The 19,893-nt window shown below is 40.4% G+C and overlaps 1 protein-coding gene across 2 annotated transcripts in view; it reads left to right on the forward strand.

The window, feature by feature from the left end:
* ulk1b (unc-51 like autophagy activating kinase 1) overlaps positions 1 to 19,893 on the forward strand; it is a 29,135-nt gene that overhangs the window by 2,224 nt on the left and 7,018 nt on the right. Inside the window, exons 4-19 of one of the 2 annotated variants that reach the window (XM_077622389.1) lie at positions 2,477 to 2,509; positions 5,453 to 5,489; positions 5,576 to 5,749; positions 6,044 to 6,117; positions 6,257 to 6,358; positions 7,886 to 7,944; positions 8,131 to 8,213; positions 10,698 to 10,751; positions 10,907 to 10,998; positions 11,179 to 11,344; positions 11,465 to 11,519; positions 11,630 to 11,716; positions 12,760 to 12,903; positions 13,040 to 13,182; positions 16,790 to 17,052; positions 17,151 to 17,356. In XM_077622389.1, the coding sequence (XP_077478515.1) occupies positions 2,477 to 2,509; positions 5,453 to 5,489; positions 5,576 to 5,749; positions 6,044 to 6,117; positions 6,257 to 6,358; positions 7,886 to 7,944; positions 8,131 to 8,213; positions 10,698 to 10,751; positions 10,907 to 10,998; positions 11,179 to 11,344; positions 11,465 to 11,519; positions 11,630 to 11,716; positions 12,760 to 12,903; positions 13,040 to 13,182; positions 16,790 to 17,052; positions 17,151 to 17,356 (1,772 nt within the window). The remainder of the gene's footprint in view (positions 1 to 2,476; positions 2,510 to 5,452; positions 5,490 to 5,575; positions 5,750 to 6,043; positions 6,118 to 6,256; positions 6,359 to 7,885; positions 7,945 to 8,130; positions 8,214 to 10,697; positions 10,752 to 10,906; positions 10,999 to 11,178; positions 11,345 to 11,464; positions 11,520 to 11,629; positions 11,717 to 12,759; positions 12,904 to 13,039; positions 13,183 to 16,789; positions 17,053 to 17,150; positions 17,357 to 19,893) is intronic. The other variant, XM_077622390.1, reaches the window with a different exon arrangement.

Genomic DNA, 19,893 nt, shown 5'->3' on the forward strand with positions numbered 1-19,893 from the left:
TTCATGTCAATGTAAGCTAGACGTGAGATCTGTAGCCCGAGCCCAAACACGACTCGACCCTAACTCCGATCTAAAATGTCAATCATCACTTCGGGTTCGGGTCGGGCTGGGGTTCTATCTCGTTGAAAAAAAATGTATACTAAAACGATGTGTGGTCTCTCTCGCGACTACTATATGTTTATAAAAAAATATACTAAAACAATGTGTAAATACTAAACTAAGGAATACTTGTTATAAAGTAAATAATTTGGATAGAGAAGGCGTTGTAATGTAATTGGAGGCGGAGCCGCAGAGTCGGAGCATGCTCTGCGCATGTCACGTGAACCCCGCCCTCTTAATAATCTTCCTCTCCGCAATATGGAGAAGCAAGAAGTCATGGATAAACTAAAGACAGGAGAATTGAAAAGACAAACATGCACCAGGAAGAGTGAATTGTGGAAAAGCTTCAAATTGTTTTTTAATATGCGACAGAAACTTGCGTTGGCTTCGCTGAATGTAGTCAATGCAAAGCATTGTCTTTTGTTTTGGAATGTTTCACTTCCGGGTTTTTTGATTGAACTCAGTCATTGATTACATGTCTGCCCACATGACCGGCCGGCTCTGTCAATGCCCTGACAGTTCTCCTAATTTCGTGCATTTCTGTTTTGTAACACTTTGAAGGCTGAAATTTGCTGCTTAGTGTTAGAATATGTATGTGCCTTTTTAAAAATAGCGGTATTAAGTTCTGAGGTCCGCAACGAGATAGTGCTTAAGGAATCAACAGTCACAGGTGGTTGCAGCCTAGAAACCTGCATTGGCATTTGTGTGGCCTTGACACACATGCACACCCAGCCTGTCACAGTCATGGCGACCTGACATGCATTTTCAATGCTGTACGTGTCAGCCAACATATTGGGCTGGTCTTTAAAAGTTATCCCAAATTCATAAACGTACACCAATTATTTTGTGACATTTTACTGTGATTTTTTAAGAACATGCCAGCTAGCTCGTTGGCCCTATTTTTTTCTTTTTGTGTTTAAGCGGTCAACATCAAACTGTCAGGACTTGATTTTAATTTTAATTTCATGTATGAGACCTAACAGGAGGAACACCTGCTTTTGTGTTGCCCTTTCAAAACCATACAGCGATGCTATTTGAGCAGGAATGTTGATATCGTTACATTGCGTTACATTATGTCAACCGACTTGGAAACATACTAAGGTGGCTCTTGTACGCTATGGAATTTTACATATTAGACCCTTAAAACTATGCAACTCATTTTACTTGTTCAAATGTCCTAAGCAGTAGTAAAAAAAAAATTGCTTTATTTTTTTGTTTTGTCCGTTTCTGATATGCAGTTTTCGTGCAATTTAGACGGCACAATGGTCATGACCTTTGACACATTAATTTTTCAAACATCCCACAAGTTGAGTCAGCTTCACTTTTCAAGTGAATCAATTAAAAGTTCATCTTCAAAATGTGAATATTGGTCATGGTAGTGTAAACAGACAAAATGAATCACAGGTCTAAGTCTTCTTCAAATATAAACAAAAATAATATAACAAAACTGCCAATGTGATTGCATTATTGGATGGCCCATCAAACTGCAATGTTGTTTCAATTCAAACCAATAATCTATGTAATCTTGTTTTTCATGTTGCTGCCTTATGTAGTTGTGTCAGCACATTTTGGGCCTATTTGCATTTGGGTTAATCAAGATGTTCAGTAAACTGTTTTGATTGACTTTGCCAATTTAACAGTTTTCCTCACAATGGCCGTAGTCAGTATTGCTATGGAACTGCAACTTTACGTGCTGGTAACATGACAGTTATACAAATGCTTGAAAGATATTGTTTATTTCAAGTGTGGTTAGGGCCGACAGGCACAAATGACTCTGTACATTTTTGATGTCAATGTCACTAGAAAAAATACAAAACCACAATAAACAACACACTTGAAAATTTGTTAAGATGCAAATGAAACTTGTGAGTTCCGTAAGGAGTTGACCGTATGATTCATGTAAACAACAAGAATACAAAAAATTAAAAAGCAGCCTCTGGAGTGTGACTCTTCCAGACCACAGTCATCTGTTGCCATGTGATAAGAGTTTGTTTTTAACATGCCCCCACGTTGTCTCACACAAACCACACAAGTAAGAGCGCTGCAGTCATTTAGTCTAATGGTGAATACTGGGATAAAAGGTCAAACACCCAGTTTTAAGTTCAACCTTTTTTTAAATCACTGTCTGCGTGTATATGGGCTTGAGTCCGTTGAGGCACGTAACCTAGTGAACTGGCCTTCATTGCATGTTTTTAAAGAGAGATTCTGAGTTCGAAGTTGAAATAACCAGTTTTATTGAAATCAAACTGTATAATGTTTGAAATAACTTAGACATTTTTTTAATCTGTCAATTTAAGAACCACATGTTCATGTGTTTGTCTGCCTATGACATGTTTTCTTCCCATCCCCTCACTCTTAACATCTCCCCTCTCTTTAGGAAACCGCAAGCTCAGTGTACCTAGTAATGGAGGTAAGCAAGCCTCTCGTGGCCTTTGGCCTTTGTTTCCTCAGTGATGTGCGGTGTCAGCGTTTGTGCTAAAATTAGGCCCACCCTCGGCCATCAAGAGCAAGCACCCACACACTGCATTCAGTACAATACAGATGATTGTGTTTGTATGTTTACCTCACACATTTAAACAGGTTGAACAATCATGAATAATAGCACCCACATGATGTTTTATAATTCCAGAATCCCCCCCCCCCCCCCATCTTTCTCATGAGAAGGCTTTGCAAAGCGCTTTTATAATATATTTTTGTCCGCTTTTTAGTGCACCACATGCTTTGACTGATTTGCACCGTTCCTACTTTTAAAAAGTGCCGCAGTCCTTTTAAAATTTTCCCCAAACATTCCTGGTTGCGCGGAAAACACGTAATTTGTTTTTAAATTCCAGCTAAGTTTTAGTCCTATTCACATAATGCATACCAGGACTAAAATGCATTTTGAGCAAGAATGTTGAAGGCGGTTAATAGTATTTACACCACTCATGGAGAAGCAGTGGGATGACATACCTGTGGAGGTAGGGAGGTGTTTAGCAAAGTTAGCTCTAATGTTTTTAACAGAGTTGTCTATTACAAACCTACAAGAGAAGATGACAGGGGCATGAAGAAGTGTAATAGTGCGCATCTTTAAGAGGAAGGGAGACGTACAGAGTTGTGAAGAATATAGGGATATAAAACTAATGATTCACACAATAAAGTTATGGAAGGAGGCTAGACTAAGGTAAGAATTAAGTATTTCTGAGCAGTAGTATGGTTTTATGCCGAGTAAATATATACCACAGATGGAACATTTTCGTTGAGTACAGGGAAGGTCATAAGGAGCTGATGTGGGTCTTTGTAGATCTTAGGAAAGCCTCTGATAGGGTACTGCATAAAGAAGTCTGGAGTATCAAAGAAGTAATGTTGTATGAAAAAGTTTGGGCACCCTGATCGTTTTCAAGATTTTCCTTCATAAATCATTGTTTGTGCGGATTAGTAATTTCAGTTAAATATATCATAGCAGACAAAAAATGTGATATTTGAGAAGTGAAATGAAGTTTATAAAATGTACAGAGTGCAATAATTACTTAAACTAAAGTAGGCAGATGCATAATTTGGGCTCTCTTGTTGTTTATTGATTTGAATACCTATTGCACTAATTATCGGAACATAAAATTTGTTTGGTAAGCTCATTGACCCTTGACCTACATACACAGGTGGAGCCAATTATTCCACACAGCTCACAATTAGGGTTGAGTGCACACTTCCGTTAAACACTTCAAAATAAGAGCATATCATGTTCAAAAGAAATGCCGTCACTCTCACATACAGTGGGGCAAATAAGTATTTAGTCAACTACCAATTGTGCAAGTTCTCCTACTTGAAAAGATTAGAGAGGCCTGTAATTGTCAACATGGGTAAAACTCAACCATGAGAGACAGATAGTGGAAAAAAAACAGTAAATCACACTGTTTGATTTTTAAAGAATTTATTGCCAAATTAGAGTGGAAAATAAGTATTTGGTCACCTACAAACAAGCAAGATTTCTTGCTGTCAAAGAGGCCTAACTTCTTCTAACAAGGTCTAATAAGGTCACCATTCGTTACCTGTATTAACAGCATCGGTATAAAAGACACCTGTCCACACCCTCAGTCTCTCACACTCCAAACTCCGATTTGGCCAAGACCAAAGAGCTGTCGAGGAACACCAGAGACAAAATTGTAGACCTGCACCAGGCTGGGAAGACTGAATCTGCAATAAGTAAAACGCTTGGTGTAAAGAAATCAACTGTGGGAGTAATTATTAGAAAATGGAAGACATACAAGACGACTGATCATCTCCTTCAATCTGGGGCTCAATGCAAGATTTCACCCTATGGCGTCAAAATGATAACAAGAACGGTGAGCAAAAATCCCAGAACCACACAGGGGGACCTAGTGAATGACCTACAGAGAGCTGGGACCACAGTAACAGTAACTGCAAAGGGATCCGGACAACTGATCTGTGTAAAGGAAAGAATGAATGGGGCCATGTATCGAAAGATTTTGAGTGAAAAAATCTTCAATCGGCAAGGACATTAAAGATGAGGCATGGCTGGGTCTTTCAGCATGACAATAATTCCAAACACACAGCCAGGGCAACAAAGGAGTGGCTTCATAATAAGCATTTCAGAGTCCTGGAGTGACCTAGCCAGTCTCCAGATCTCAACCCCATAGAAAATCTGTGGAGGGAGTTGAAAGTCCGTGTGGCCCAACAACAGCCCCAAAACATCATTGCTTTAGCGGAGATCTGCATGGAGGAATGGGCCAAAAATACCAGCAACAGTATGTGAAAAGCTTGTGAAGAGTTACAGGAAACGTTTGGCCTCCATTATTGCCAACAAATGGTACATAATGAAGTATTGAGATGAACTTTTGGTATTGACCAAATACTTATTTTCCACCATGATTTGCAAATAAATTCTTTAAAAATCAAACAATGTGATTTTCTGTTTTTTTTTCCACATTCTGTCTCTCATGGTTGAGGTTTACTCATGTTCACAATTACAGGCCTCTAATCTTTTCAAGTAGGATAACTTGCACAATTGGTTGTAGACTAAATACTTATTTGCCCCACTGTATATAATATCATATTCTACACTCAAATAGCATTATAAAAAAATTTGATTGGCGAAAATGAAATAATTTGGCTTTCAATCTTGACAACATGAGCAGGAAAATGACCATTTATTTCATTTGAATATGAGGTTTATTAGATTACACTCATATTAGTGGTTAGATTTGTTTCTCGAAAAAATTGATATCGCATTTCGGCAGTAATTTGTGAGACTATCACCTACTAAAATTTGTTATCGCGACGTGTCTAATGCTAAACATATATTATTATGCTGCTTGGTGGTGCTAGTTTTACACTGCACTTTCTTTTTACTCTGCAGTACTGTAATGGTGGTGACCTTGCCGACTACTTACACTGTAAGTGAAGCATTTCAAACGCCAATATGCGATATTGACAGTATACATATTCATTTTTGTTCCTTTACAATATTTTTTTTCCAAAGCGAAAGGCACGCTGAGTGAGGACACGATTCGCATTTTCCTGCAGCAGATTGCAGGCGCCATGAGGGTCCTGCAGGCAAAAGGCATCATCCACAGGGATCTCAAACCCCAGAACATTTTGCTCTCTTATCCGGCAGGACGCAAATCCCATTCCAACAACACCTGCATAAAAATTGGTACGTTGGGTTACTGTATTACTGTTGCCCCAAGTCTCCATTGAAGTCAAAATATAACAAAGCAATAGTTAAATTGAAGTTTGGGGCAACGTTGTGAGACCTTACTTCCGGAGACCCCCCCCCCCCCCCCCCCCTCCCCCTCAAGCTACCATAAACATCTGTTTAAGAAAAGAAAGAAGTACAATTTACAAGATTTAGCTTTAATGATCATGATACCATTTGTGTTGCATATGATTTTTGAAATTATATAACACTGTGGATTAATCTAAAGCTGACCTTTACTCTTTCCAACAGCGGACTTTGGTTTTGCCAGGTACCTTCAGAACAACATGATGGCAGCAACTCTCTGCGGGTCACCCATGTACATGGTAATGAATGAGCACTAGCACAATACGTGTCACAGAACAAGCGCAGTGGAAAGCTGCATTTATTGTTACAAAAATGTCTCGATCACATTTTAGTTATTATTTTGGAGTGCCATGATAAAGACTTCTCTTTCCTCACAAGGCACCAGAGGTCATCATGTCCCAAAACTATGATGCCAAGGCAGATTTGTGGAGCATAGGGACCATTGTGTTCCAGTGTCTGACTGGGAAGGCTCCCTTCCAGGTAGGTGCAAGGATGCTGTGGGTAAACACATTGCCTAAAGTTAATAGTGGGCCAAAAGTCACAATGAAATCATACTGAATCTTAAAGTTCAATAGGGAGGCGAAAATGCGACGCCAAATGTATGCTAATGTTGTTTGCCGCGGTTTTGTTTTGCCAACAGATTTTATAGGTCAACTTTGAATGTTATGAAGTGTCAGTTTAATAAGTGGTAAAATACCCTTGATGCAGTTTAGTTGGGCCAGGAAAAATCATATCGCCTAAACCTCATTTCAAACATTTTCCTGGACCCTCTACGGAGCAGTTTTATATTATTGTGCCTCATCCTTGCTCTGTATCCTTATTATTTTTTTGTCAGTATCTTTGCCTCTCGCACACCATACTCAAATACATATATTAAATACCGTATTTTCTCGATTATAACACGCAGATTTTTGCTATATAATTAATTCCAATAGATGGGGTGCGTGTTATAATCAATAACTAAAATAAATTACAAATTTTCGATCGAAAAAAGCATTGTCAAACTCACTTTGACGCACGGACATTGTGCAATTTCCAACTTTGAATTCAAAATACACGCATATTAAAGATCGTCAAGCCTCACAAACATCTTAATCCTGCATTAATAAGCTGGAAAGTAGAATGGCGATAGAGACAAATGGTCAACGCCAATATTTTTACTGTAACAGCATAAAAACACCATGAACTTACCGTCAGTAGTGCAAAATGGAAGCGTCCATTTTGTATTGCATTCCAGCTCGCTGATTGGCTGATTTTCGGAGCCTGCCGCGCTCGGTACGATTATAAATTTTCGGTTTTACGTCATCTCGTAAAGCCGATCGAAAATCGGAAAGCCGAGACCACCACTGCCCCCCTCTAGCCTCGTACTCGTCTCAGTTCACCCTCTCAGTTCAGTTTTGGACATTGTACAAGCAACATGGCATCAAAACGAGCAAGTTATACCGCAGCGTTCAAAAGAAAAGTCATCAAAGTGGCAGAGGAATTGGGCAACAGAGAAGCTGGAAGAAAATTCGATATTAGTGAAGCTAACATCCGTGGTTGGAGGAAGAAGAAAGACTCATTATTGAAAGAAAAAGCAACAGCAAAAGCATCAGGACGTGGAAGAAAAGCAATGTTCCCAGAGTTAGAGAAAGAACTTCTTAAAACGATTGCTGAGAGAAGAGCTGCAGGGTGTGCCATCAACACAGTCGAGCTGCGTATCCTCGCCCTGAAAATCATGAAAAAAACCAACAAGGATTCCGGCTTCAAATCGTCTGCATGTTGGTGCTATAAGTTTATGCAACGGCACGACCTATCTGTAAGAAAGAGAACGTCAATTGCCCAAAGGATGCCGGAGGACTACGGGAAATTTTAGGTGCGCACTATATTCGATTACTGCGTTTTTCCAGATGTTTTTGGCCCAAAATTACCTGCGTGTTATTTTCGAGTGCGCGTTAAATTCGAGAAAATACGGTATATAAAATGGTTGAAAATACTAAAACTAATAAACTTTTCTGTCATCTTTAGGCTAGCAGCCCCCAGGATCTTAGGATGTTTTATGAGAAAAACAAGAATCTGATCCCCAAGTAAGTAATGGAGAGAATATCATTCTTTTGTTTTGTCTTTATGTAAAGCATTATGTCGCAAACCTGTTGACATTTTACATAAATGAAGATGGAAGATTTACGCAGGCCTGTGTAATGTTTCCATTATTTGCCTTTGCACTTACCATTCCTCCACAGTGGAGATGATTTTTGTGTTATCTTTCCCAGCATTCCCAGAGAGACTTCCACTCATCTGAGGCACCTCCTACGGGGCCTGTTGCAGCGCAATCACAAGGATCGCATGGACTTTGGTAAGTGAAAAATGGATGCAAAATTAATTATATGAGGAAGAAATGTCACAAGAAAACAAGTACCATACACAAAATAGAGTATCAATTGCGGCACGGCGGATTTCATGACTTGTCATCAAGGTATTTTGAGGGATTTAGTGGTATTACGGCAGACATTCGGAAGTACCGACATGAGGTCAAAGAAGGAGCCTCGATGAATGCGTTTCCTTTCCTGAATATTAGGACAGCTCTAAAGGGGTTTTGGAACTTCTCCTAGCTCAGCCGAAATCAAACATCTCAAAAGCCAGACCTGTCGGTCATTTATAGTGTGTCAGCCATATTTGTGTGGCCTCCGCACATTGAAGATAGGCAGAAAACATAACTTTTCTGGGTTTTATATTTTGCAGTGAGAGTGCTGATTTTTCCTCATCTACCGTATTTACTCGCATATAAGCCGCACCCTTAAAATTGCCTTAAAATGTTTAATTGTACGATTTCTCATGTATAAGCCTCCCCCTGATTGCCAATTTTCACCTCCATGTTCATGGTTTCCCTATACAATTGTTACTTTGAAGGGAAAATCCTAAGAATTATTTGTATTTCTGAGATACTGTATGAATCAAAAGCATATTAATAGGGTCAATATCATAAGTTGATATGCCTGTCTTTGTAAATGCAAAATATCCAATTATTAAATTTGAAAAAAGAAATGTCTATCTGTCTATCGATGAGAACCTGATGCTTTCTAATTACAGAAATTACAATTTTCTTACCAGAAGTTTAAGCTGTTGTGGCAGCCATAGTGCTTCTAATGTCAAAATATCTCAATTCTTCTGATTGTTTATATTACTCCAATAGTTGTCACTTTCGAACAAGAAATTAAACGGAAAAAAAACAGTTGGAATTTTTTTTTTCAAAATCAAGGCTACTTGCGTCTGGCCAGTCAGAGCACATTTAACTAAGTTTAGATGGCAGCGCCCTAGCTAAGATGGCCGCCCCCCACCTAGGTAAGATGGCTGTGCCCCGAGCATGCAGTGATGGGAACCCGAGTTTTTTCACGTTTTATGCAAATACGTGTTTTTTTTCTTGAATTTCATTCATAGACGTCAAAATATTTTTGCGTTTTATCTCTTTATCTTTTCTCTATTTTGAAATAAATGACCGTATTGGGGCAGTCACTTGTGTCGTGATGTCACGACGCCACTGCGCCATTTTGCTGTGACGTCATGGTGTCATGGCGGCGTCAACTTGCAGTTTCGTGCATGTCGTGTTTTTATGCGCACATAAGCCATACCCCAGATTCGGTCATTTTTTGTCCGATAAAAGCGGCTTATATGCGAGTAAATACGGTAGTTCCTACAAAGGCTAGATTAGATTCAAAGCAACTGGGCATGTTTCTTTCATTCTACATGACATGCAATTTTTTTCTTTCTCATCTTTTTCCTTTTTTGGGGTTTATATGTGGTGGGCTGCTAGCATATGCGCCACACACACGGCAAGTTAGCAACAAGCACTGTGCAACAGAGTTTGCTCATGTAATGACTTTGTCCCAAAATGAGACACTCATTAAACAAAGTAAATTCAAACAAATCACTGCGTTCAGGGGGCAGGGGTGTGGCCCTGGAGATATAGAGCATTTGAATTGTCTCTGAGGAAGAATGAGATTAATAAAAAGCAAAGTAACATTTTCAAAATATTCATGCACGAGACCATCATGATCAAAGATATTGCTTGTAGTTTCATTTCACAGTACGAAAATTGTAAATCCATAAAAAGTTTAACTTTTTTTTACTTACTTAATATTGATCATATTTTAAAAGTGTGCCATCTTTGGATGGATTGCTAATTAAAAAACTAGAAAACATTTAATAATAATTATGAGGATCTTGAAGTCAACCTGTAAACTCTAAAATAAGGAATTGTTTAAAAATTGTGACACTCAAGTTTCATGTAGTGGTGCAAAGTAGATTGGAGTAAGGCCTGTCAATTAGCAATAACTGAAGCGGTACATTTGTGGAAGCGGCTCCTCCCCCGAATATCGCTAAGATTCTTCTGTTGTCTATGTATTTCAATGAGATGGAGTTTAAATCTAACCCTCGGGCTTTGTTTGCCTCTATGATCTGAATTTCCATTGCACCTTTTTCCTATTATTTAAATAAGGCAATTAAAACATGGGCTGGCAATGACAGCGATAAACATGCAATCCATTTTGACTGGAAGAGGCTAGCAGCCAATGATTGCCAAAGTATGTATTATTTTGTCCGTCACTAACATGTAAACTGTAAAAGTTGTAAAGATCATGGCCAGTGACGGAGTGTTAAGAGTCAAAATGGATTAGACGTCTATCGCTATCAATGGCAGTGAATGAGTTTTAATTCGGTGATTGAGTGATAATTTTGTGATCCTGTACAGGGAACTGTTTTGTTACAACAGTTGTGTTGCAATAAAGGCATTGGGATTCAAGACAAAATAATAGAAATATGTGATAAACTGTGTTCTCTACAGATGAGTTTTTTTCACACCCCTTCTTGGAAGCCACCAGCTCATCCATCAAAAAGAGTAAGTCAGAATGTTTGCAGTACAGATAGATGCTATTTGCCTTTGTGAATGTTCTTGTCTATTACATGTTATTTAACATTTTAATCTTTTTAATAAAAGTAAAAAAAAATGAAACATTTATTTATCTAATGAAATGTGCATGTTTTTTGTCCTAGCAACTCCAACTGTAACCATGACGTGCTTTCCAAGTTCAGCTTCAGCCAGCTCTTGCAGCAGCTCTTCCACTTCACACCTCGCCTCTCCACCGGTTTGTTTTCAAAGTACCCGCCATCTAAGTATAAATAATTAACAAAAGTCTTTGTCGTGCTAAGAGGTCAACCGGGTTCACACCTAATTAATCTCCTCTCATTTGCACTCGAATGTTATGTTGCCTCTCTTTATACTTTGTTTTTATATTACCTTTCACACTACTATATTCACATTCCAGCAGTCCCTTGGGGATGGCCAACATTTGCGCGCAAAGGCGATGGCCTCCCCCACCCAAGAGGCTTCTGGGTTTCACTTCAAGGATTCATCCGGGGGAGGCGGCAGTAGCAAGAACTCCTCCTCCTGCGACACAGACGACTTTGTCATCGTGCCGGCTCATTTTAACAGTAAGCAAGAGCAAGAATTTTCTTTGGATGCCACAGAGCAGTTAAATTTTCCCTATAAGAGATACTAAAAGTATATATAATAGGTAATAAATGTTTAAGATATGTGGTTATCTCCTATAGCGGCTGAGCTGACGGGTGAGAGTAAAGTGCTGCAGGATAGTCTCATGAACAGCGGGTAAGGAGATTGACTTTTGTAGGTGGACAATAAAGCCATAAAAATGGAGTGTTTACAAATTACAGTTATCTGGTTTGCATAGTAAAGCATTGCCTTCTCTTCTTCGCAAGCTCTATGCTGAATTCTGCTGGTTTGTGTGTCCAAGCCAAATCCCCGCCACACTCACCCTCCTATAGTGGCTCCCCCAGTCGTGTCAGGTAATGATCCAGGGCTGAGTAATGTTTTTTTTGTCAATTTGTTGCCTTAATCGGGGTTTCTGCAGGTCCTTAAGCATATACTGTATTCTCTGCACTATAAGGTGCACCTTCAATGAATGGCCTACTGTAAAATTTCTTCAACATATAAGGCGCACCGGATATAAAATAGTGGTGATTATGGTGGCAGCAGCTGTGGTAGTACCGTATTTTCTCGCATATACACTAGTGTACCATGGCACAATGGTTTGGAAATACTGATTCAGAGTTTAAACCAGCCTACCCTGTATGTTTTGTTTTGGGATGTAAGCCTGGGGAGAACATGCAAACTCCAGACAGGTGGACCAACCTGGATTTGAACCCAGGACCTGGGATTGAACCCTTGATCTCAGAATTGTGAGGCCGATGTGCTAACCTGGCAAAATTTTGATGAAACATTTCAATTTGTTTTAAAATTCATTTTTATTTTCTAAATATTAAAAAATGTCAAATTTACTGTTTTTTTACATTCCTGATTGTTTTAAATTTAAAATGAGAAAACATTCACCGTAAAATCTTTAGATTCCAATGACCGTGCTAAACGTCAAATCCATTTTTCCTTTGAGGATGGCAACAATCTTTTGCTAGTCAATGGCAGCCAATGATTTAAATGAGTGTTCTTTTAAATAGTTAAATGATCTATGAATAGAAAGTATGTGAGGGTATGTCACAATCAAACCAGTGGATGAATCGCAGAGTTTTTAATGCTTAACATTAAATACGAAATCTAAACCCAATTTTAAATGGATAAGAGCACTAGAAGTATGCTGACTTTTTCTTTTTTAATTTTAGTTTTTGCCACTGGGGCTGAATAGGATAAGCAGTATTTTCAAAATATGGATGCAATTTCTTGAGTTTTAAAGTAAATTGTTGCATCCTGGGGGAATGCAATGTGGTCATTTAACAATGCCGCCATACACGTGGATGGCATGCACCCAAAACGTTCTGTCATTTCTAAGAATTCTTTTTTGTGTCATTCTTTCTATCTGATGTGCTGTTACTGGCAGGTCCAGTGATTCTTCAGTTAATAACTGTGCTGGCCCAAGTGGAAACCACGGTCACTCCCAGCCCATCCCAGTTCCCACTCAGGTGCACAACTACCAGCGCTTGGAACAGCAGATCTATACTACCAAACAGGAAAGCTCACCCAGGTGTGTTTCTACAAATATACATGCTGAACAGATAAAATCATCCATCCTGGGCTGGATTTACAATTGTACTGGGCCTCATCAAAGGAGCATGTATACTATTTGTAGGTTTTAACCTTATTGAACCCGACATTATTAGGCTGTCCACTCTGGTGAATCGTTGTAGCAGCGGAAGTCCGTTGGGCTTTGGTAGAACTGGGCCTTCCCCACCTTACGGAACTGTGGCTGCTACTCGAAGGCTGTCGCTGGGAGGAGCAAGACCATTTCAACTCTCCCCTCAAGGTAGCTTGGAGGCTTTTAATATTTTAATGGTAAAGCTTCCTTCACTTTAATTACTTTTATAATAAACAATTACAGCATGATAGATCACATTCTAAGAAACAACCTGATGTCCTCTTTATAGTGGAGAGCATCGTGCCCCACTATGTAACTTGTATATACCGTCCGTCATCCTTCTCCATTTTGCTGCTTCAGCATTCGTGGCTTCAGTCTATCACAGTATTTTATATTAAGTATCCAAATCAAAAATGTTGAACCTCAGTGAGAGTGGATTTTTTTCTGAAATACGACCTCCTGGTGACCTTACGGCGGATGGCGTCGCCTATATCCGAAAGTAGTGCTCTGTGCGGACAGGACGGCCAGGAACCCCGTGAGGGTAAATTTTTCCAGAAGTGTGAGCTCCAGGCCACCTTATCCGAAAATAGTGCCCTCTGGGCGGACAGGATGGGCGGGAACCTCGGGCTAGCGTAGGTGAGGGTGGAATTTCCCAGTAATGTTGCAAAGTGCAAGCTCTGGTCGCCCTTATCCGAAAATAGAGTGGGTAAGCTGGCTGAACGCCGTGGAGGACCAAAGTAGAAGTTAAGTTTCCCTCTGTGTGGTCACCGGACAGATGCCGTCGCTCTTATCGGAAAATAGGGCGGGTAAAATGGCTGGAGGGCGCGGCCGAGTGAAGTGGAAGTTTAATTTCCCCCAAAACGATGATGGCAATAAAGATGAAGAACGTGGTCTTAGTACTTGAGAAATCGCCAAAAACCTCCCACACAAGCTCCTCTTGCTGACAGACGGCACCTCGAATCTGACCAAGATTTACATGACTTGAAATAAAGCTCTCAATAACCTGTGCGCTTAATCATCATCTTCACTTCGCCTGAATTGTACTGCACAGGTCTCTCATTGTAATTTTTTTTGTATTAAGATTAAGCAGAGAAGAGCTATTGACATTGAGTACGGACGGTACTTACACATTTATCATAAATGCCATATTTTCTTGTATATAAGCCTTATTTGTAACTCAAAAAACTGATGACTGAATCAAGGGTAGGACTTATACAATGGGGCAAATAAGTATTTAGTCAACCACCAATTGTGGAAGTTATCCTACTTGAAAAGATTAGAGAGGATTGTAATCGTCAACATCGGTAAACCTCAACCATGAGAGACAGAATATGAAAATCCCCCAGAAAATCACATTGTTTGATTTTTAAATAATTTATTTGCAAATCATGGTGGATAATAAGTATTTGGTCAATACCAAAAGTTCATCTCAATGCTTTATGTACCCTTTGTTGGCAATAACGGAGGCCAAAAGTTTTCTGTTACAAGCTTTTCACACACTGTTGCTGGTATTTTGGCCCAGTCCTCCATGCAGATCTCCTCTAGAGCAATGATGTTTTGGGGCTGTCATTGGGCAACACTAACTTTCAACTCCCTCCACAGATTTTCTATGGGGTTGAGATCTGGAGACTGGCTGAGCCACTCCAGGACCTTGAAATGCTTCTTATGAAGCCACTCCTTTGTTGCCCTGGCTGTGTGCTTGGGATCATTGTCATGCTGAAAGACACAGCCACGTCTCATTTTCAATGTCCATGCTGATGGATGGAGATTTTCACACAATCTCTCGATACATGGCCCCATTCAGTCTTTACTTTACACAGATCAGTCGTCCTGGTCCCATTGCAGAAAAACAGCCCCAAAGCATGTTTCTATCCTCATGCTTCACAGTGGGTATGGTGTTCTTCGGATGCAATTCAGTATTCTTTCTCCTCCAAACACGAGAACCGGTGTTTCTACCAAAAAGTTATATTTTGGTTTCATCTGACGGGCCTGGATGTGTAGTGGCTTCAGCAGGTAGACCTGCCTGGCAGTGCAGGATTTGAGTCCCTGGTGGCACATGGTGTTGCTGGTAGCCTTTGTTACTGTAGTCCCAGCTCTCTGTAGGTCATTCACTAGGTCGCCCCGTGTGGTTCTGGGATTTTTGCTCACCGTTCTTATCATTTTGACGCCACAGGGTGAGATCTTGCATTGGAGTCCCAGATCGAGGGAGATTATCAGTGGTCTTGTATGTCTTCCATTTTCTAATAATTGCTCCCACAGTTGATTTCTTTACACCAAGCGTTTTACCTATTGCAGATTCAGTTTTCCCAGCCTGGTGCAGGTCTACAATTTTGTCTCTGGTGTCCTTCGACAGCTCTTTGGTCTTGGCCATAGTGGAGTTTGGAGTATGTGAGACTGAGGCTGTGGACAGGTGTCTTTTATACCGATAATGATTTAAAACAGATGCTGTTAACACAGGTAACGTGTGGAGACCTCATTAGAAGTTAGACCTCTGACAGCTAGACATCTTGCAAAAATTAAACTATGTGATTTTCTGTTTTTTCCCACATTCTGTCTCATGGTTGAGGTTTACCCATGTTGACAATCACAGGCCTCTCTAATCTTTTCAAGCAGGAGAACTTCCACAATTGGTGGTTGACTAAATACTTATTTGCCCCACTATGTATGCACAAATTAGACTTGACATGCATGAAACTGCAAGGTAACAAAGACGAAACGCCATAACGTGATCCAGAGAAATTCAAGAAGAAATGTGAAAAAAAAGTGATGGACTTCTATCATTCTGGAAAAGTTTACAAAGCCATTTCCAAGGCTTTGGTGCTCCAGTGAACCACCATCTGAGCCATTATCCACAAATGGAGAGAACTGGGAACAGTGACAAACCTTCCCCGGAGTGGTCGGCCACTTAAAATTACGCGAAGAAGACTCATCCAGGAGGTCACAAAAGAACCTCGAAAAAACATCGAAAGATCTGCAGGCCTCGCTGGCCTCGGTTAAGGTCACTGTTCATGACTCTACTATAAGAAAAACGGGCCAAAGCTGGCATCCATGTCAGCGTTCCAAGGCGAAAACCATTGCTGTTCAAAAAGGATAAAAAAAATCATCTTGTTTTCCAAAAACATCTTGATGATCCTCGACACTTTAGGGAGAAAATTCCGTGGACTGATGAGTTAAAAGTTGAATGTATTTTAAGATGTGCAGCCCGTTAAATTTGGCGAAAAAATGCCACAGTATTCCATCAAAGGGACACTTTACCAACAGTGAAGCATGGTGGTGGCAGTTAGTTGGTCTGGGGGTGCTTTGCTGCCTCAGGACCAGGACGACTTGCTGTAATTGGGGGAAGAATTAATTCTGCTGTCTGCCAGCAAATTTTGAAGGAGAACATCCAGCCCTCAGTTTGTGCACTTAAACTCCAGCGCTCTTTGAGCATCGAGAATAACAATGATCCAAAGCACACCAGCAGTATGTATGCGTGTGTGTGTGTGTATTTGTGTGTTGAAGCTCATTCAGAGGCTTTTTCTTATTATTTAAGGACCAATGAAAAGAAAAGATGCTCTCAAAGCATTGTCTGCATTCAATTTTCATTAAGTTTAATTTGGAGCATCGATAACCTTAACCCTTTTTGGGCACTCATAAAACTCGTTGGCTGCATTGTCGGTTCTAGATGTCCAATCCATTTCTACCGGGAGTCAACGGCTGTGAATGATTGCTTGGGAGACCTGGCCGACTGTTGATTACTTTAAATATCTGACCCATGATCTGTTCCCCATTGCAGCAGCGCAGCAAGCTGAATCAAGGTCAGCATTGCAGAGGCACTCCCCAGTCGCCACGGGCCTGGGGACGCGGCTCCACAGCGCCCCCTGTCTACTGGAGTGCAATGCTGGCGGCGGCAGGCAAAAGATCCGAAAGCAGCATTCGGACCCAGTGGTGGTCCCTGCGGCAGGCGTGATGACTGTTCGCCCCCTACACTCTTCGCCCCGCCTCAGTGAGCTGATGCAGCGCAGCCCACTCCCCACCATCCTGGGCTCCCCGTCGAGGGTGAGTAATTTTTTGGCGTGCGGGTAGTTTTAAGGTTTTCACCAGATGAATAGTAACTATTTCAACAAAGCTTGCTCTCGTTTGATTTCCATTTGCAGACGATGCCGCCGTTTGAATTCCCCAAACCCCCCAGCTCTCCAAACCTTGTCAACTTTCTGACACAGCAGGGCTTGGTTGTAGGCTCTCCCAGCAACAGGGCTGTGCAAATGGAGGCCAGAGAGAGCGGACAGCTCGTGCCCACGCAGTGCCCTCAGCCTTCACAATGCATCCACAGAATGAATGATGACACCAGGGGGATTGGGAGGTAAGAGACAGAATTGCAATTGGTGCCCTTTTAATTATTAAAGCATATATCTGCTGCTGGTGGGAAGCGGTTCAATTATCGTCTTCATTTTTTTCACATTTAGCAAGTAGTGAACTACGGCGGTCTGAAGACAACTTTCTCAAATTAGTTTCAGTTAGTGTCAGGGCAAGACCTCAGTGAAGATCGCATGACTGCTATCTACCCAGAGTTATAGGATTATTTTTTCATGCATTTTGTTTTTTTTCTGTCCTTTGGGGACTTTTTGTATTTTTCAGACTAGAAATCATAATTGAGTATAAGTCACACTAGCCAAAATAATTCAAACTACAAAAAGTAAAATCGCACTAGATTATAAATTCCATTTTTGAATTGGGAATTTTACTTTATGAGAGATTAAGAACAAACACAAATGGAGTGGAACAGGCTAAATTAATGGAACATATAATACTCCTTTGTGCGTGATGTGCAAAAAGGACGGAAATCCATCAAATTTGATTTGCTTAATGGCAAAATGTATTCCTACTTCGAATTTAAAAGACCCATATCACGTTGGATTCTTTATTGAGTTTAAATGGGGGGTGGGCCTCTGCTTAGCCACAAACCATGGTCATCTTCTTTGTAAATTAAACCAAAAAATGCAAAAACACCGCTACCTGTTTTAATCCAATTTCGCTGTTTGGTAAAATACTACAGTACTATGGCCAAGTGACATCATGATCATCCAGTGTCTTAGCGCACTCTGTCATCAATTTAGTTTCATTAATGAGGAGGTCAGTGTTTTAGTTGCTTTTTCTTCCCCAATAAATACAATCGTTTTAACAAAAAATAGTTCGTATGTGTAGTGTACTGCCGATTTAAGCATCTATTTTTTTCCGTCCGACCGGGAAATAAATTTAGCAGTTGGACACATACAAGGAGGTAGTAGTTCTGTTGGTTTAATTCAAATGTTTTTATCGATACTGGCCAATGAGTTAGGTTGTTTTTCTTTAGCCAAACTCCAGTAAAATGTATCGGTCAGGGCTTGCTCGACATTAACGACTGCCCGAATGCCCGGCCGAGGCAGCCAAGTACTCTTTTCGGGTAGCTAATTATGTTATGACAGCTGCCAGAAAGGGCAGGTAACGTTTTGATTATCTGATGTAAAATAAATAAGGACGGTCGCTTCGTCTGTTTTGTTTCCTGCCATGGGCACCGCCATTTAGGATATAGGAAATGTATTGACATTTTCGAAACTTGGATCTTTTTTTCGTATCTTGAGGCACTCGTTTGCATCTCAAAAGGTTCCGTAACCTGAAAATGTTGTATATAGAGGCAAGTAGAGGTATATATGAAAAGACTGTAATGTATTATCCAAATATATACAAAAAATGTAAATACTTTTAATACTGTACTCACAGTGAAAATAGTTCCTCTCCGCTTGATATAAATCCAAATAAACAGTTTAATGGGAGTTTTAGTCCAAGTCCTTCTGCACAGTCCAGACCCTAAAGAGCAGTCCCCTTTCAGCGAACTACATCTTTGCGTTCGGGATGAAACAGTTTCAGAGCCAGTGCTTTGTGAGGGCTTTTGTGATCCAGGCTTTCCGGTTGCTCACCCCGTAGACAGGCACCAAGCCTTTGTTCTTGTTTTTTAAAGCATTCAGGTGGTCGAACTTGTAGATTAAGACTGGCTTTACCATGAAGCCAGCAGAATTCCCACTCATGATGATGATTCTCACTTTCAGTTAATCTTTGAATACTAAGAATGACCAGGAAGGCAACCTGTTCCAAAAAATGCCTGTCTCATCCACGTTATAACTTGCTCCGGAAGATAACCAACCATTCTCTTGAATTATGTGAGGGAACTCTTCCTGGACCTACCGTTTCACTGCCTGTTGGTGTGCCGAGGAGGCTTCCCCATACACCAAAACACTTCATAACTCTTTGTAAACTTTTCAAACCAGCCCTTGCTTGCAATAAAACCACAAAACTCACTCGCGGCGCTGGGATGAGACTGAGGGTCATCTTTATTGTCTTCCTATAGGAGCTAAGATATCGTAAAAGGTCTTGGCTTTGCTTATAATCATGTTGATATCCAGGAAAATCTCCCTTCAGTCTGAGATCCAGACCGATAGGGCATTCTTCATCTTAATGATGATTTTATTCTTTGTGGTTACCACTCACTTGGTGTCCTTGGAAAAGGCTCTCACTCCCGTCAGTAGATTCCTTATGATGCCTTCGATGACGCAGGAGGCATTTTAAACGTCGATTCAAATTCCAAACATTGCTGGAATAGGTTCGGTGTAGTCTTCGGTGCGCGATGAGAAATGTAATCTGGAGAAAAAGCTAGATGACGTCCTTCCCAGCTGTTTGTATTTTTCAGCGCGTCATTCTTCTACAGTGAAATTTCATCACCGAAAAAAGTGTAGCCCTGACTTGGCCCATTTTTTCATTTGTTTGCGAGTTTCAGCGTGAATTCTGACATTTTTTATGATTATTATTTTTTTTTTATACATTATATTTTAAAAAAAGTGATGTACTGAAGCCATGAAAGTGTGT

The sequence above is a fragment of the Stigmatopora argus genome, chromosome 16 (genome assembly GCF_051989625.1).
Source record: "Stigmatopora argus isolate UIUO_Sarg chromosome 16, RoL_Sarg_1.0, whole genome shotgun sequence".
NCBI lineage: Eukaryota > Metazoa > Chordata > Actinopteri > Syngnathiformes > Syngnathidae > Stigmatopora > Stigmatopora argus.